The 19201-nt window shown below is 49.3% G+C and overlaps 2 protein-coding genes across 2 annotated transcripts in view; one reads left to right on the top strand and one right to left on the bottom strand.

Moving 5' to 3' along the window:
• EML6 (echinoderm microtubule associated protein like 6) overlaps window positions 1-1407 on the top strand; it is a gene marked incomplete at its 5' end in the record, with an annotated part of 70758 nt that extends 69351 nt beyond the window's left edge. The window contains one exon of the mRNA XM_010151401.1: window positions 1383-1407. Within this exon, the coding sequence (XP_010149703.1) occupies window positions 1383-1407 (25 nt within the window). The remainder of the gene's footprint in view (window positions 1-1382) is intronic.
• A 2772-nt stretch (window positions 1408-4179) lies between these two features.
• On the bottom strand, window positions 4180-19126 carry RTN4 (reticulon 4). The gene is made up of 7 exons (XM_010151400.1): window positions 19096-19126; window positions 15736-15943; window positions 13224-13362; window positions 7556-7625; window positions 6869-6915; window positions 5574-5632; window positions 4180-5171 (listed from the first exon to the last, which is right to left on the bottom strand). Exons 1-7 carry the CDS (start codon window positions 19109-19111, stop codon window positions 5129-5131), a joined length of 582 nt encoding a protein of 193 aa, XP_010149702.1. The 5' UTR covers window positions 19112-19126; the 3' UTR covers window positions 4180-5128.
• Between the last annotated feature and the right edge of the window lie 75 nt (window positions 19127-19201).

The following is a 19201-nucleotide window of genomic DNA, read 5'->3' as shown; positions in this document are numbered from 1 at the left end:
CAGCAAGGTGGGAACAAAAACTAAACGTGGTTAAACACGAGCTGTAAAGAGATTTTTAAAACAGCAAAACCCAGAACTAGCAAAAAGCAACAAGGCTGGGAACAAAAGGGCCCAAATCCTCACAGGGGCAAGCGTCAGGAAGCTGCAGGCAAGAACAGGTATTTGTAACCGCGTACTCAGAAGGAAAATACAAGGCAGAGCCTGCAGGACTGAGTCACTATCGCCAGTGAGTGAGTCTGCGCGGCTGCTCCGGCAGCAGCAAACCAAGGCTGGCACTAGGCTCCCCGCCAAGCCGGCAGCATCGGTACCGCTGCTCCGTCTGGATTGTTCAGCACCCTGCAGGGGATGTAACGCTTCCCGCTGCTCGAGAGGGGCTGCTCTTCAAATTCAGCCCCCCACCAACCAGAGCTTTTCATTTTCCACTGGGGGGAAAAAAAGAGAAGAAAGCGTTTTCCTTTGGGAGCGGGGTCGCCCAGTGGGAGAGCAGGGAGCTGTCAGGTCAGAGTGTGGCTGCACGCACCTGGGTGCTCAACCTGCAGTTATGTGGACTCGGACAAACTGTCAGCTGCGTAAATTTTGACAACGTAGTCATGATGAGGCTGTCGTGATTCAAAGTCTAACTGTAGCGAGTGATGGAACAGCCTTTCCAGCCCCTTCCCATCACGAAACCGCACGCTCCAGTTACGATGGGTTGACTCTGACGAGGAAATCAGCCCTCAATATCAGAAGGATATTGACCCCTTGGAGCGAGTCCAGAGGAGACCACGAAGATGCTCAGAGGGCTGGAGCACCTCTCCTGTGACGAAAGGCTGCGAGAACTGGGCTTGTTCAGCCTGGAGAAGAGGAGGCTCCGAGGAGACCTCATTGCAGCTTTCCAGTAGCTGAAGGGGGCCTACAAGGGTGCTGGGAGAGGACTTTTTACAAGAGCCTGTAGTGATAGGACAAGGGGTAACGGGTACAAATTGAAAACAGGGAGGTTTAGATTAGATGTCAGGAAGAAATTCTTCACGGAGAGGGTGGGGAGGCACTGGGACAGGTTGCCCAGAGAAGCTGTGGATGCCCCATCCCTGGAAGTGTCCAAGGCCAGGCTGGATGAGGCTTTGAGCAACCTGGTCTAGTGGAAGGTGTCCCTGCCCATGGCAGGGGGGGTGGAATTGGATGATCTTTAAGGGCCCTTCCAACCCCAACCATTCTGTGATTCTATGAAAGGAGGTGCCCCCGAGTGCCGGTGTTGGTGGAGTACCCCCAGGGTTCGCCGTGCTTTACCCGGCAGTGGTAGCCGTGTACGTGTTTTTCGCGCCCCTCTCAGTACGGTACACTGAGGATTGCCGCCGAGCTACTCAGGAAAGTGACCGCGCTCTCACGGAATGTTTTCTTTGTAGTGTATTTGTGTGGCGGTGCCTTTGAGCGGAGCCTCGCGCTGCTGTGACTGCTCCGGCCTGGACAGCCGTGAATGCGTCTCCCCCCTTCGGCTGCTGTAACTTCCAGACGATGCCGCACGGATGAGACACTTCCAGATTACTCACACGAACCGACTGACCGCGAATGTGACCTGGCATTTGACAGACCCCTGTCCGCGAGAAGGAAGCTGGAATCGTTCTGTAACCCGGGTAGGCCGAGGTGACGGAACGGTTCACGCACAAAGCTGCTTTTGCCTAATACTGTGTTATCCAGCCCGTGTCCGAAAGGGAGCACGCCGAGGAAACGCTGGGCCCTTTAATTTGTGTAATCTCAAAATTGGTGGCTTGAACCTTTGTTCAAGAAAGTTGGTGGGTTTTAACCACACCTGCTCAACACTCGAATCTGGTGCACTGAGGAAAACTGCAAGCTTCTCCTCAGCATGCTGGGGTTCACGCTCCAGCTGTCAGTAACCAAGGGGCAAACTATCTTTTTTTTTAACTCCATTTTATTTTTAAATATATATATATTTGGCAAACTTTTCTATCCATGAAGTGCCTTTGAATCATTTTCCAGTAGTATGGGCTACAGTCTTGCCTCCCACCAATTGCTTTCAACATACGGTGCTACAACTTCCACACAGAGGAGGGCTAACCATCAACACCTTTCCCAGACGTGTACTTACGTTATCCCTGCTTTCTGCTTCAGTTTGGAACGCCTTCACACGTGAATTCCAACAGGTTTCCGAGAGCAAGAAGCTAGGTGCTGCAACAAGGACAAGTTCTGGGTGGCATTACCCCTCTTGATAAGCTGTTCACAGCTGGGGTGGGATGGTAGCGTGACTGCAGCCGGCACTGGAAGCGTGTAACGGAGAGTAGGGAGTGACTTGGATAAAGGAATGTTACCACCAAGAGGGAGGAAGTTGTTGCACCCTCCCCGTCTGTGTGAAAACGTGCTCTACAAGGAACTGCTTCCACCGGCAGCGGCCATCTAGTGTACTTAAGTGGTTTGAAAGCCCCCCAGAATCACTATTCCCATTCTTCTTATTCCAGAGAGGCTTCCTGGAGATCCAGAACCATCTCTAGGAAGGCCTTGCACATCACTAGCTGGGACTGCACGCCCCTCCAACCGCCAGTTAGTCCCATCCTGCTAGGAGTAGGAAATAATTCCAGAAAATTTACCTAGCCTGGAGAAGAGCTCAACCTTCGCTGAATCCGGGTTCCTCTCCCCATCACTGCTGCCCTTGCAGCCCCCGCGCCCGGGCAGCGGGATGGCAGGGTGGGGGGCAGCTGAGAAGGGAGGAGATGGAGACCGTGAGCAGACAGCCACCAAAGGCAAGTAAAGCCGTTTGGTGTTTGTCAGCGACTGTTTCCTCAAAGCCAAAAAGTCCAGGGATGGTGGAATTGGAGAAAAGAAGTTCCAACTTTTCCCAATTAAACTGTTTAGCAAGGAAATGAAACATGGGCAGTGTCAAAACTAACACATTTTGAGACATCCCTATTTTGAAATTAGTTGAAAAGACTGTTTGTTGACCAAAAGAGGCCAAAACGATGTAAGTTCTGTCTTTGCACAGAAGCGCCAACGCGTGCTTTAGCCCCACTCCAGGACAGTGTCATTTTGCACTGAGGAAGCCTGCTGCCTCCCACCGCTGGGGACGGTGGCTGTTGGGGGCAACGACCAGCCCGTTAGCGGAGCTGTCGGGGTACCCTTAACCCAGAAAAGTGCTCCAGCAGCCTCAACGAATGCCCTGGGTTTTGGTTTTAAGTTGGATTTATTAATGCCTTATCTGGCTCCCCAGCAGATCAGTTTGTCAGACACAGCAAGAGTCCCAGCGCAGTCGGTTTTTTACAGAAACCTGCCTGAGCAAACGATGTAATCATGTGAGGTGGTGATGTCAGCAAGCACCGACCTTGCCTATGCTGCATCGCGTTTGCCTTCCTTTCACACCGACTGCATCCCAAATAAAACCGGTCGCGTGGCAGAATGAATTCATAAACGGCGACAGGAAAAATATCTTAAAGCAATAGTGTCTGTCAGGAAAACACTTCAAATCTGTATGTCTATATGGTCTGGCTTTATGTATGAAATGCTCAGAAGTAACGCTGTATTATACTGCAAACTAAAATATTAGTGCATGAATTTAAGGGTCCAGATGCCATTAATTTTAAATCTGTCTTGCACATAAATTTGGACACAAATTTTCCACGTCCAGCTCTTAAATGAGGTTCAGCGAGTTGAGCTGAAAAGATTACCGGGACTTGCTTTAACAAATTCCTGCAAAGCGGAGTGTGGCATCACACCTTATTGTCTCAAACATGAGAGAAACCCAGGATCATCGTTGGGCACAATCTAAATTTCATCGTTCACCATTTCCAAGAACCAACTCTCACTGCCTGAGCAGCACCTGGCACCGGGGCCGCCTGGCTGCAGCCAGATGCACACCCTGTGCCGAGCATCGCTGGGCAACACGGCTTTCCGGAGTCAAATCTGGAACTGGACCAACTGCTTCACAGGGCACATCGCAAAAGAAAAGGTAGCATGGAGACCCCGTCTCCTCCTGCTGCCCTACGCCTGGCAAACTACTTCCACTGCCCTGTACAACGGGTATTTAATCACCATGAACTTCAAATAAACACCAACAGATGAACCTTGCCACAAGAAAGCAAAATGCGGGTGGTGTTTTATGTCTATAAGCTTTATTGATACTTGGGGGGCATGGGGTGGGGTTGGTTTTTTTCGCTTTTTCCTTTCGTTGGGGGTTTTGTTTCGTTTTACATTTCACAATGCATTCCACAGACTTAGTTCAATACAGCCCAAACTGCAAGTGCATCAATTTTCATTCAGCGATTCTTGCGTCACAAGGTTTTGAACGTTTCCAAACACCGTTTGCAGCATTCGATATTCGGCCCACAGCTGATCAGAGCTTGAGAGACTGGAGAATTACTTGCTCCAAACCACCTACTGCACCTTCGCGCCACGAAGCGCGCGTACGCTGTCGTTTTAACAGATGTGGAGGCTCCTTTTGTTCGTTCCTCTCGGGTGTTTTATTAACCAGATGCTAGTGTTTACGGAGACGGTTTAGCTTTTCAAGCTTGTGTGCTATGGAGCTAGTTCAGAAATCAGTCAATTCTCTGCAGTACAAAGCACTGTGGAGCAGCTGAAAGATCTAAGCTTTGTGAAACACAGATATATATATATATATTGGCAATTGATAAAACAATAAAATCACAATACAGCTATACTCATACCAAAAAGGCAAGATTCTTCAAAACTTGCTAGGATGGTATATTCTTCTAAAACATCTCATTTTAGAAAATTCTGCATCAATCTACACAGACCATACACAGTGCAACAAACCGGGAAGTGTTCTCCTCCGCTCCACCTGCACTACCTCCTCCGGAACGCAGCGGGGACTACCTCTGCTAAGCAAAATGTACAGCTTTCGCAGCTCGCTTGCGTTAGCCAGTGCTGCACACAGGATAAAGGAAGATGATTAGTTTTAGATCCATACACAGCAGCTTACAATACTTAATGATGAAACACATGGCAGTCAAAACAGTTACTTTGTTTGTTTCCTCAAACACTGCGTTGCTAAAAAATAAAGATCTGTGAAATTGCACTGCAATGTCAAGGGCTTTGCTATTCCCTGACCCTCCCCGTGTAAATCCAAATGAGTATTTTTTCCCCCTTAAAAGATGAACTTCCTATCAAGTACGTCGCTTCAGGCTTTTTATTCAGTTTTGCGCTTCAACCCAGGGATCTTCGCTTGGATCCTACAGGAGGAACAGGAGAGGAGAGAGAACAGCACTTGAGTCAAGAACAAAACAAAGCAGGCATAAACAGAGTCTTAAACAGCAACACGAGACAGCAATTATGAGGGTAACACACGCTCTTACACTCAAAACTGATTCCTGTTCATTCACCCTCAACTGCAGCTGCGCAGGGAGGGGCTCACGTTTCCCTACGGGCATCAACTACACACATTTCTGTTGGAAATACTGTAGGATTAACTACACAGCAGCAGCAAGAAAGGAGCTGGTTTCGTAACCATTCCCAGCCTCAACAAAGGCCTTTCCCCTCCCAGGACCAGTGCACGTAATGCCTTTGTTCCCCACAGGAGCACTCCACAGACCAAGAACTAAACAGCACTGTGAAATTAAACGACCCCAACTCACTTGGCCATCGCGTCTTTGACGTTCTTGTTCACAAGTCCCAGGTAATGGTCAATTTGGGCCTGAAATTGAAGAAAACAGACATTATGGACCACCCCTCCCAGACGGTTACGCTGCTGCCCCCAAGGCAGAGTCACACCGCACCACATCGTGCTGTACAGGAAAGGCCACGGATGAGGGAAGGGGCTCAACCGCTTTTCTTTCCCGTTGGATGCTAGCGCTCCCGCGGTTTCAGCCGCAGCACGTGTTCACGTTTGCCCTCGGGAATGCACCCAATGGCAGGGAACCGCAGTCAAGTACCCACATAAATTCATCCCTGGCTTCTGCACGTTCCACCAAACGGGTGGCTCCCACCTCATCGCTGGGGCTGCCCCGACGTGAAGGTGCATGGCCAAGGCCCTCGGTGAGGGGCAGCAGGGAGAAGGAAAGCTGCTTAGGTGGGCCGGGCCTGGTAAACAGCTTATGCCTTCGGAGAGCAGCCTCCAGCTCGTCAAGAGGATTGAGGAGCCCGGGTTAAGCCACACAAATGGTCCCTCATCTTTCCCCAGGGCTACAGGATTTCCTTTCTCTGCAGGGGACTTTGTCCCCTCGCAGGAGCTCGGAGTGGAGCCCAGGAGGCTCTACCATCTGCTCCCTGCCTTTCTGCCTCTCCTCCTCGTTCCCAGGCTGGCCTCCATCAGCAGCGTTGTTTGTGAAAGAGGAGAAGGAACGGCTAAGCCAGCGCTGGCTTCCCCCCTCCTGTGCTATGACCTGCTGAAGACAGTCCCTGCTCCAGCTCGGCTATAATTTAATCATACACGATCGATGTCAGCTCCTTCGTCCCTCCTTTTCCCTCAGCCTCTCCGCAGGAGAAGCACTCGCCTGCACCGAGCATCTCCCACCTCCTCTTTTTGCCAGGGCTAAAAATTCCATGGGGTTTTAGGACACACGAGTCCTGAACATCAGCTCCGAGGAGGTTCCCTCAGAACTTGTTTTAGAAGCCCTTACAGCAGGATTAGTGCGCCATGCCTACTGCTGCTCGAGCCCTGGCCAAAGCTGGATCAGAGGAGGGGAGGCCACCAGCTCCATCGGGCCCTTTTTGGCAACCGTTTGCTGGGGCAGCTTTCTCACTGCTCCCAAAAAGTAGGAGGGGAAAGCACACGCATGACAGGCTTCAAAGTGGACTCCATTCTCCTGGCCCTGGCCAAAGGCCCAGGTCTTAAGGCTTTAAGGATTTTTAGAACATGGAAATGAATTTTATCTTTGCTTCAAGAGATGTAATTTTACAGAGCATTTAATGAGGTGCGTTAAACTCTCACCTGGTGTCTCTCATAAATAACAGGAACACTGAAGAGCGAGATCAAAGCTGGAAAAGAGCACATCAAAGGTGTAAATAACGACAAAGCAGGTGGTGTTCAGGTAAAACAATGACTATCTGTCACACCTTGACATTTCTTTCCAAAAGGTACAAGAAATAGCTAAGCCCCAAGCAAAAAACTGCTGGCCAGTACTTTAAACAGCCCCAATTAAGGAGAAGCTGGGCTGTTCTCCAGGACTTGTTAATGTACAGCAGGTTTGGTCACGGTTCACCTTCTAGCTGTGGGCTGTGCAAATCCTCAGAAAGGATGCTGAGGCTTCCACCAATGCCCGCTGGTTTCCGACACCTGTAGCCGGACGGCTCTGGGATACAAGAAACAAAGGACGTGCAGAGGGACCTGGCCAGATCCTTCCTCCTCCCAAGTCACAATATTTGATACTTGAGCAAGGCTAACCCTAACAGGGACATGCTTTTAAATGATACAGTGTCTGGAAAATCGGCAGTCTCAAGGAATTCCACACTGCAATTCAAAACGACCCATTCTGCAGTGTTATCAGTGTCCTAGAAAAGGACACGGAACCGTAACATCTCGCTACACTCTCAAGAGCACAGGAACAGCCTCACAGCACCCAGCAGACCTCGGTGCCTTTCCAGGTTCTTGTGAATGCCAGGTATTTAAAAGACTTACCCAGAATCAGTAATGTCAGCCCATTAAACAAGGCACCAACGTAAGTGAACACCCACATCAACACCGCAAACTAGAAAGGAAAGAGAACAGCACGTCAGCCCAGTGTCTTAACGAACATGCTCATTAGAGCGACCGCATGTATGAAACCAAAACTCCCCCAACTCCCCTTCGCCCTTGTACATCTCATGTAATTGCAGATGAGTGACAAGTAACAGGATACGTGGCCTCGGTGATCGGGCTGAGCTCAGCCCAAGCAGCAGTGTGCTCTGTGTCTACGCAGCGCTTCCAACCCTGGGCCAAGACAGCTCCTGCCTCCCACCCCCCAAAGAGACGGACGGGACAGGCGGGTGAGAGGGCTGGCGCAGGACGCGGCCCTCGGTGACAGGGCCAGAAAGCACATGGGCCGTTTGCCACGGACGGTGGCACCAAACTACCCCAACCGTGCTTTGGCTCAGCAAGGGCCTCAATGAGCTGCTGACGGGACTAGGCAGAGGTTCTGTGACGGGAACCTGTCTGGAAGGTAATGTGGCAAGGTTGGCTTCACTTTTTTCCTTAAGTAAACTAAAACACTGGAGCTTTGGCTACTAAAAAATTCAGGAGAGGAGTCAAGAGTGCCATAAAATGGAAACTGGCTCCAAGCCAGAGACAAATTCAGCAGCAAAGACATCCTTCTGTTAACAGACACCTGAACCCTCACACCGTCATTTCTGGGGTCGTGTCCCAGCCCCTAAGTCGCACCTCGACGTCGTTCCTGCCCCACGCCACCCTGCTGCCTGCACACAGAGCCCCGCTCCCCCAGCGCTAAGCGACGACCTGTGCAAGTTCACCCCTCAGCTCTGGGCCAGGTGGAGAGTGTCCCAGGCACACCTCTGACCTATACCGGCTGGAGGGGGCCGAAGGCTGCCAGCTCTATTTTGGTGTAGGATTACTCCCCGAAGAAAACCAGCCCGTTTCTTCTAGTGTTGCACAGCCGTAAGGAACAGAGCAGAAGCCAGGAGTTGGGTGTCAGGCATAGTGGGTTTACCGGGGCTTGTTCCTTGCTAAGCACCGAAATACGCTTGGTCAGAGCATGTGGACGAGACCCCCGGCCCCTTGATCAACTAAGCACATCTGGTTATTTTCCCTGCAAGACCCCACCAACACGGAACAGCCACACACACACGGCACAGAGGCTGCAGCTGGCACTGGGGAGGGAAGATCTGGGCACAGTTACCAACCGAAGTTGATGCACTCCGACAGGGAGAAGATACTCCCAGGGGACAGAGCACTGGCAAGAAGACACACGTGCTGAAGGCCAGGATTGAGCCTACAGCAAATTAACTCAGAAGTTATGTACCCAAACATCCCATTTTAGCTTATAAGATGCACCATATCCAAACCAAACCAACAGCCAGCAAGGCCCTGACAATCAGTGCCAGTCTAACCCCCGTAACAACATGAAGTTTACTTCAAGAGCCTCGTTCAAAGCTGATCCCATTCCAAACGCAGCAGGATTAATGGCAAACGACGGGCTGTCAGTTCTTCCTGGCTGAGATGCGGGCGCTGGAGGCACAAAGCGAACCCTGAGGCAAGGCTGCGATGTTACCATCAGCTGCATTCCGGGTTTATCAAGAAAAACAGAGCTGATTTCTCCAAACTCTCTCATGATTCATGCAAACCTTGGCCCAGTTCTGCTCTCCGCAACATCAGGGCGCGAGCTGGCTGCCTGCCCCTTCGCATAAGACACTTCCACGGAGCAAACACTTTCCCCTCGGAGCAAGGCTGCGCATGCAGCACATCCCCCTCCCCAGCGAAGGGAGGAAAAAGCCCCCAGGTTTCTGGTCATTCGGAATGACTCCCTTGCAGGCTGCGTGTTCGGCAAACTCAACGTGCCGGCTTCAAGCGACGTGCCCGACAGCTCTCCGCGATCTCCGCGGCATGAACAGAAGTTGCAGAAGCCGAGCACCGCCCTGGTTGGGTGAACGTGTAGTCGCGCTGCTGCAGACTGTGACCAGGCCAGAGAACATGAGTTTATGTAGGCAGAGGGGTAAGGGACACGAATTGATCCCAAAGTCCAACAATTACCAGAACTATCCAATGCCAGTTAGTGAGCATTGAATTTACAGCCCAAGAAAGATCAAAATCCAAGAGCCGATTAACATTTGACTGCCACAGGCTTTGCTCCTCCGATCCAGAGCAGCATCAGGATCTAATGTCGGACCGTGCTGGGGAGACCAGGATTGACCTACAAAGGGAATGAATATTGCTCCTCCCACACACTCGGGACAGGCCGAAAGGAAAGCACAGGGCCCAAGCGCAGACTGAGCGTTACAATAAGATGTAATAAAACACCAGTATAACTGATGGACTGAATCGCTGTTTGCCTGCCTCATTCCAACGGTTAGCGACTCCCCAGTACCCAAAGCATACTGCAATCCAACGGCAAATCCAGAAGTACCCATGTATCAATTCCTTTATAATAAATAAGCTCAACAGTTCGTGCCCAGCTCTGGGGCCCCCAGCCTGAGAACCCGTTGGAGAGAGTCCAGAGGAGGTCACGGAGATGCTCCAAGGGCTGGAGCCCCTCTGCCATGGGGACAGGCTGGGGGGGTTGGAGTGTTCAGCCTGGAGAAGGGAAGGATCCGGGGAGACCTTGTAGCACCTTCCAGTGCCTGAAGGGGCCTACAAGGAAGCTGGGGGGGACTTCTTCCAAGGGCCTGTAGTGACAGGACAAGGGGTAACGGATTTAAATGGAAAGAGGGAGATTGAGATGAACCATCAGGAAGAAGTTCTTCCTGGAGAGGGTGGGGAGGCACTGGGACAGGTTGCCCAGAGAAGCTGTGGATGCCCCATCCCTGGAAGTGTCCAAGGCCAGGCTGGATGAGGCTTGGAGCAACCTGGTCTAGTGGAAGGTGTCCCTGCCCATGGCAGGGGGTGGCACTGGGTGATCTTTAAGGTCCCACCCAACCCAACCCATTCCATCATTCTGTGACACGCAGCAAAGAGCTCCGTTTCTCAAAACATCAGCTGAGCAATGACAAACTGGAAGCACTGTGCCCCAGTGTCAGAACAGCTACCGCTGCACAGCTGGGGGCGAAGCACCAGATCGCTGCGTTTCAGGACAAAGTGTCATCTCTCCTGGGAGACGCTGGCAAGGGCTCCTCTGGAATCGCTCCTCAAGAGCTGTGAGGAACTTCGTGCTGCGTAAATATTTAGAGTCCATTTTAAGACCCTCAAGACTGAAGCATTGCTTAATAAAGAATAAAAACTCCTAACAAGACCAATTTTACAGCCAGAATGATTACACACAATAAACTGGCCCGCAGGCATTTTCTACACTAAAGCTCTGTAACTGTAATTATCCACAAACGTGCCGTTTCCTCCAGCAAAGATGTTTAAACTCCACAGGCCAAGGTATTTTTATTTTCATTACACCAGGGCCGTTATGTTATGCAAGACCCCAGCATCTGGGGATGTTCTCCTCAAGCACAAACTCTTCAAAATCAGTACCTTGTGCTTGTGAACTGTCCTGACACCCACCGGTTTCACGTGAGGGTTGCTCCCAACTACCATAAACTAGACTAATTAACCCACATAAAACATTTTTAAATGTCAGAAGAAGAGAGGAGGAATGAATTAGTGCAGCTGAATAAACCTGTCTTTCCTACATACCACAGCATTTTAAGAGTGCCTTGAAGACATTCTGACTGGAATTGATTCCCCTTCCAACATCATTCCTCTGAAAAGCCTGATTTTTAAACCAGCGTTAACTGAAATGGCAGTTGGCTGTTCACTGCTTCCTCTTCTGTAACTGCAGGGATTGTGATCTCTGAACAAATGGTGTGGGAATTCTTGTAACTCAGAGGAAGGCACACAAAGGGCTTAGTTATTAAAGATTACAAGAGGCCTTGGGATCACAGCTTTTGCTGTGATGTTGTTTAACCACATCCAACCAGGACTTAAGCAAAGTAACTTTTCTCTGAACGCTGAAACTCAACACCCTTAAACCCCACGATAAACGAAGGACGTGCTCCTTTCCTCCCTCACGCACCAATTCTCAGTTACCAAAATGCAGTTTCAGAGGTGTAACAGTAATTCTTTTGGTCAAGGCTGTGGCCTTGAGACGAATCCGAAGTACTCGGTCACTTCAGTGTGACAGCGAGACGGCTTCTTACCGACCAGACCGACGGGCAGTGCGAGAGCACTGAGCCACCAGAATGCAATCCCAGTGTGGAAATGCCGGCAAGGCACAGGCAATAACGGCCTTGTTTAAGCTGTTCTGCCATGGAATGATTGCAGCAGTGTGTGTCGTGTCCAGACAAATGACCAGAAGAATGCACAGCTACCTCATGAAGCTACACTTACTGCACAGCCCTTTAGGAGCAGAAAGATTATTGCACAAATCCCAGGGCTAATATCCCATCTCCTCTTCCTCTCCTGGGAAAATGAATCTTTGCCTCAGCAGAACCCAGGTAACAACCCAACAGCCTTATAATCTTTCTGCAGAGAGAAAGGACTCCGCGGGAGACTTGCACAACATCAGCCGCAACATTTCCGGTGCGAACTCTTGCACACTCTTTAAGTTGGAGCGTAACGAGGCACTGGACCTAGAACCTCTGGATAAGATCTGCCTCTGATTCTGTTCCATAGCTATTAAACAGGACTTTTGCAGTTGTCCTTTCTCTGAGTTTCACTAGAAACCCTTCCCCCAGCCCCTCAACAACTCAAAAGGACTGTACAAAGCACTAAGTAAGGGATTTACTGGAGGATAAATGCAACTTTATTTCAAGACGATTAAGCAAACTGAAAGAGAAACAGACAACACGCTGTACTCAGTAAAGGAAACAACTGTTTGAGAAATGAAGAAAGGCGATTAGCTGGGAAGGAGAGAATATAATTCTCACACAACGAAACTGAAGGGTCTTCAGCCTTTTTTTTCCTTTTAATTTTTCTTACTGTCGTTATCAGCTGTCAGTTTTGCTCTGCCACCTTCCATAAATCCCATTAAATACTACTCGGACACAGTCAAGACGCCTGCGAGGCAGTACTGCACGCTTTAGGCAGAGTAACTTGCAAAACCCACTTCAGTAATCTGCATGACTAAAAGAAATGGCTATTTACACCCAAATCCAGGGACTAATGCTGGTGTCAACCTCACTTTCCCACTAAAACAAGAGTTGCTCAGCCCCCACCCTTCCCACAAAAAAGCAGACACAAGAACTCCTGCTAAGGCAAATAACCCCACACAAACCATCTGCCATCTCGGTACAGAAACGAACAGAAACCTGAACCCAAACCGTGCCAGTCTAGCCCAAAACGCAGATTTTTCAAGAGGAAACATGGCAGTGGCACATTCCAAAGGCCCACACTGAACCCGTGTCCTGTTTTCCTAAAAGGTTTCTGCTGTGAAGCACCAGCGAGGAGGTGTAACAGCCGAACCCGACTTGAGTCCTCCCCTCATTCTGACTGTGCTGGTAGGACAAAGTCACCCGCTGCTGCTGCACGAAGCGCTCCGAATTCAGTGCAGCGTGCCTAACGGACAGCTGTACTCCTTGGAAAACAAAAAGGCTCAGTGCTCCCAAGCAGCACACTAAAACTCAGTGTTTACTTACGAGGAGCCAGGGGCGCCATCGTTCATTCGTGTCTGTAAGGACTCTGCTAACCTGGGTCAGCAAGGAAGCGAACTTACCTTCAGGGAATCAACCAAGTCATCGACTAGGAAGAGACGCCTCAGCTCTTTGACTGTGCCGTTGATGTGGCCAAGCACAACGTTGCTGTATTTCTGAATCAGCTCTTGCGACACAGCTACATCCGACTCCAAGTAAGCCCTGCAAGAAAGAAGAGCTCGTGAGACTTCGCTGCGAGAGCGCTGCCAAGCAGGATCAACACGTCCCATATACCCCACCGACATACGTTCTTTCTGTGTAATCAAGAAAAACCTCGCCAGATGCTGAAAGGACAGAGGTAACCAAAGTTATTCCTAGCAAGTAAAAGTGAACCCTAAAAAAAAAACCAAAAAACCATACCACAACCTCTTAGAAGAAAAGAAAAACGTTTCTTGCTTGCTGCTGTGCTACTGCATTTACTAAATCACACAGAGCCTTCCCCAGAGCAGGCAGAAACAGCGCGCTGGCTAACGCCTGTGTGAGCAGACAAGGCCAGCGCGTGGCCAGGACCGTGTCCGGCACCGCTGACTCAGTGCTGCGAGGTCTCTTCCCGCTCGGCAGCGTATGCTGTCATCCACTGACACCGAAGGCCAACATGTATTAAAAAGACTGAGAGACAGATGGCCTGGGGGTGTGTGTCATTCCCTGGTTTTGCACCTCTGGAGTTACATCAGGCTGTAACAAACACGCTAAAGCTCAGTAAAATGGGCAAGTTTATCATTTGCTAAAGAAATTCTTACAGTTCGTGACAGCAGGTCTTCCAGCAGAAAAACATGAGCTCCTCTCCGGTTACGTGTCTTTCCCACTACGCTGTGACCTGCGCCTGTAGCTGCAGTGGCCACGGCCATTGGGGCTCTCCAAATGTAAACTCCAGAGCAGTTTACTTCTCCAACGCGCACATCGGAAGGAGGCGCAGCAAAGCGGCCCATCCGCAACAGGGCGCTCCTTCTGCAGTTACTGCGGTTGTGAAACCTTTACTTTCGTTTAGGGGGGAGATTCTGCTTTGGGGTGGTTGTGATGTTCTTAAAAACCACAAAATGCACAGCGGAAGCTCCTATGGACATCATTTAAGGCAGAGCTAAGCATGGCCTTGTGGCAAGTCCAAACCAGATTAAAGTTCTTCTTACAAGCATCTGTATTCTGAGAAATTAACTACGGAAAGAGCACAGGTAGAACAAGTCTGGCTGGTTCTTGCTAAGAAAAACCTTCACTGGTGAACTTGGAAATGTGGTTTGGACACTGAAGAGCAAACAGGATTTCAGCTGGGAACCATTCACCCCCGCGAGGGTGAACAAGGAGGGTCACCCAAGGCCCAGAGTGTTAAAAAAACCCCAAAATTAAGTATTTCACACTGCTATACTGAATGCTGTTGCATATTTTTTATGTCAGATTTGAAAGCAAATACTCCATGTTTATACCCTGAGTTTTGTCCCTGGGCTGGTTTAGGCACAGATTGGCTTCCACTGGGTCAATGAGCCACTACAGAGAGTCAGGGAGGAATGGAGCTCAGGAAACATTTCACTTTGCCTTGCTGAGGGTGAGAGGAAGAGCAGAATAATTGGAAACACTGCAAAATTAGTCAGAGAGCTCTGTGTAAACAGAAGGGCAAGCAGGAGGTTGTGAAAGGTGTGAGGGGAACGGAGACTGAACCACTTCATTGATGAATAAAGGAGAGAAGCAAGTCTGAGCAGTGTGGGACACCGCTGCTACAGAAACAGGAAATAAGCCCTCCGAGTCAGTAACACATCAGTACGTTTTCGTTCCTCTTAAGATGCAGCTCTGCCATAACAGGCTTCACTGTTCTCTGCAGAGGAAAGGATGAATGCCAGGGATACCATGTGTGCCCACACCGCAGGGAAGCGCACACACGGTGCGCCCCAAGGACTTGGAGCAAAGAGCTCGGAGGACCTCTTTGAGGACCTGAATTAATCCCACGATTCAAATCCTCAATCCGCAGAATTCACAGCCCAAGTTTCTGGGCTTCCGATCTGGGCAGGCTGCAACGAACCTGGATGCTGCTGGTGACACAGCCTTGCATGTGGAGAGCACAGCTACGTGCCCTGGAGTAAAACCTAAGTTTTGAGAGTGTTCTTCAAAAAAGAAGTTCCAAAAAGATAAAAGTATCCTCGGTTATGCTTATTCTGATTCTTTCTAAATACAGTGCACTGAAAGTGCTGCATCTCCCGGGTATTCTTTGGGTTTTGGACATCATCTGCCACTGGTCCACGTTCTGAAGACTGCGAACTGCACACATTACTCCAGTAGAATGAGGCGTATAGGTTTGGTTTTAATGTAACAAGACACTCCAGCATTCCCAGGGAAATCCCCTGCACCAGGTGCTCAACCCATTTTCTTTCCTGCCGTGTACACCCACTGAGGAAACCTGAAAGAGCAGCAGTCATAGGCTGGGTAACGCGTTTCCAGCACAGAGACTATTTCCATTATTATGGCCTATGTCACTGGTGCTTCTAGCAGCACCCATAGTGCCGTGCCCCAAAACGCCACGCTTTTACTTAATTACAAGAAAAATCTCACCTAAATGGGTGGCCTTCATCAGACTTTTGGATTGCCTGGATAACTCCCTTGTATATCCTAAAGCTGATGGTCACAGAAAGCAGGGCCAAGACAATGTAAGCTGTCACGCTCACGATGCTGAACACTGTTAATGAAAGCAGCAGGAACAAGCTGGCACCAAACACCACTCCTGTCTTCTTGATGTCTCGCCAGTAAAGGAGGTCAACAACTGAAATTCAAAAAAAGGTGAGAGATTAGCACAAGGTACCTTTTGCATCCACACAAAAACAGTAAAACACGATTCATTTGACTGCTCAGTGTCATCAAGAGCGGAACTCGCAATCTCACTGTCAAACCAGAGCTGAAATTGCAACTAAAAATAGGTTATTTGAGCACTGATTTTGCATTGGGCTTGAGACCATTGGTATTATTGTTATTAGGATTACCTCAAATGTAATTGTAACATTTAAGAACAATTCTGCCCTGAAGCAATGTCAGAATTAATTTCTTCAACTGCCGTGCCGTATCCTGCACCAGAACCACAGCAGTTTGTGCTTCATTTCATCTTATTTTTGTGGATTTTGCAGAGCTCACTCACCGAAGAGACTGATCCCGGTTCCCCGTTATAACAAACAAGACACTCGGCTCTCTAAGCCGTTACACCTTTGCACGTCTGGTCGAGGCAAAGGCACTGCTTAAACCTCATTAACAGTTCGTTTTCCTTTTGACTGAAGACATTCCCATGGGAGTTCATAACGTTGATCACGGGTGACAGACTGAGCCATCAAGAGGGAATAATCTCACTGAAATTTCAATCCGGGCTAAATCTGCTGTGCTACCACGCAGAATGCTTCCTTCGTAAGCCAAGTTTATTTCTTCCTTGAGCGACCCTCATGAGAGCACAGAATAATTTTTAGCATCACCGTTCAGGGCCAACCCTTGCACAAGTCCTAGGTAACGGCTCAGCACACCCACTGCACATTTCTGTGGTCTGAGGTGCAGGGACAGCTGGTCTAGCGCTATGCTCCACAGCGAGACACACAATAAAACTCATCCTCCATGATTCCTACTGCCACAGCTGGGCTCATCCTTCCCGATTCCTACTGCCACAGCTGGGCAGGTTTGCACAAGAACAAACCCCTCTTCTGCATCAAAACTGTTTGTTAATAGCAATAACGTAAGAATGCTCAGATACAGGACTCGAGATACAGAACAATTACTACAACAGAAGCACCTTCTTATTACAAGAGAAGGTGTCCCTCCCTTATAATTTCCGCAGGGAAACTGGACTGAGCAGCAGGCGCTGGGAAGGAGAGAACCCTGGTCAGAAACTTAACGCCATCATTTTCATAATGCAGAATATTTTATCCAAATACCTAATTTAGGAATTCCCCGAAGCTCTACAGACGGAATCAGGTCACAGTCACATGAACACCTTAAACCTGCCATAAACCTCCTGGGCTGTGGGAATAGCCAGCCTCAAGCCCTCCACCACCACTCAATCCCAGCCTGGTTTTCTGCGTGTCGCTGACGACTGCTGCACCAGAAGAAAATAAAAACGAAGCAGGCAGCAAGATCAGATCCTGGATGTGGTTCACCATGTGACTCCCCAAACATATGGGGTGAGAGATAGAGCAGCCAACTGCAGGAGGTGACGCTCCAGCTCCCGGAGCGGCACCAACCTGACGTCCTCGGCAAATAGCAGCCCGGCCTCTCTGCGTGTCCCGCTGACCTGGGTCTCTTCCTGTCACAAAGCTGAGCTTCTATTTTCCCTGTCAGACAAATGAGGCTCTAAGCGACACCACTTTTCTTTAATATTTGTAAAGAACACGCACACACCAAAAAAAAAACCAGCCAAGTCAACACAGAATTCTTTTTGTATGGGCTACAGTCCCTAAATTTTACATTTTCTTTGGTTCCTTTGGCTTCACGTCGAAACACAGAAGTGTCTATTGGTGTCTTTGTGCACCCTACCCAAGCAAGTTGGGCATGTGAAAGGAGCTTAGGAATGAAATTGCGAGCTTAACCTAGAAACTGTTGTAAACTGTAAACCTGACTCGAGCTGCAAGTATCCATAACCCCTGGGTGAGATTTCCAAACTCAGTCTCGCCAAAAAAAAAAAAAAAAAGGTGAATTTTGTGCTACTAAATCATACAAGAAATCTTTGGAAAAACTCATTTCTCTATGAGTATTTGCTTCAAATGCTGCAACTACATTCATTTTTAAATGCTGCGATCTGAGCATCCGCACGCTCAGCTGTGGGTGCTGCTCCCGTATCACGTGACACACCAAGTATGAGCCCTACTCTTCTCCCTTAGTTCTGTACAAGGGATATTCCCTCCCTGTGAGACAGTTTTAAAGGGTCTCCACGGACAGCAGATGCATAGGAAATCACTTCACACAAGCGGGGAGGCATCGTGCCATTCCCATCAGCAATGTGAAGACAGTAATTAATCCATCCCACGGTTTCCAAACCATAAGAAACAAAGGTAAATTGCTGGAATTAAAGCATACCACAAACGGCCCCCAGGACCCATCTTCAATTCTTTTGTTCTCAGTCATCAGGAAGAAAAACCCCCCTAAAACCCCCCAGACCAGAGTTACGCTGCCCACTCCTCCTCACTCCGTCCGGAGAACTACCAGCTCGGCCCCAGCGTAACGACATACCTATCCGGTTTCATTGTAAATTCCTCCAAGGAAATTCAGTGTCCTAAATCACTGAAACACCGATTTGCAATTTGCAGTCCGAGAGAGGGCACCTTTTGGAACTGATTTACACCCCTCAATCGATCACAAACAGGTATTTGCATTTCTTTCTGAAGCAAAAAAAAATACTAAAAGCGTTACTGGGAGCAGCTCTGACTGCACTCACAGATTAAAAACCAGGAAAACACCACACCCAGCCGGCGCTCAGAAACAAGCAGTAGCCTTCCTCGCCGTTTTAAGCTTTATTTTCTAGAATATCAGCTATAATCCCGTGCATTTAATGCAAGTATCCCAGGCCTGTTCTAAAGCAAGAACAGCTGCCTACATTTGGTAAGCACGAACTGTCACTTGGCACGTCTAAAAATAGTCCTGCTAGCATCCCTGCCTTACATGCAGAGCTCATCCAGTTACATTTCGCTATTAAAGCAAGCGCCGCGAATGCTTTTTTTGCTGGTTTCCAAGTCTTTTCTTCCTTTCACAGATATTTAAGTTAAACCAGAACAATCCGTATTGCTTTGAGGATAAAAACCAAGTGTATTTAACCTGCTAATCCTCTTGAAAAAAACCAACCCTGCACCAAGCAACCCTCTCTTTTTTTTAGAGAGAGCAATTAAAAGCCTCCGCGCCGGTTTACCTCGCGCCGATTAAAGCCAACCGAGCAAAAAGGGGACTAACCCATTCTGGCATCCATCTTGAGCGTGCCTGCGCGCAGCCGGGGCTCGCACGGCTGACTCCCCGGAGCCCTTTCACTTCCTGCCGGGGCACGCGGAGGTCGGTCCGT

The sequence above is a fragment of the Eurypyga helias genome, unplaced genomic scaffold (genome assembly GCF_000690775.1).
Source record: "Eurypyga helias isolate BGI_N326 unplaced genomic scaffold, ASM69077v1 scaffold12005, whole genome shotgun sequence".
NCBI lineage: Eukaryota > Metazoa > Chordata > Aves > Eurypygiformes > Eurypygidae > Eurypyga > Eurypyga helias.
Note: the sequence above shows the minus strand (reverse complement) of the source record. Positions and strands in the feature narration are given on the sequence as shown.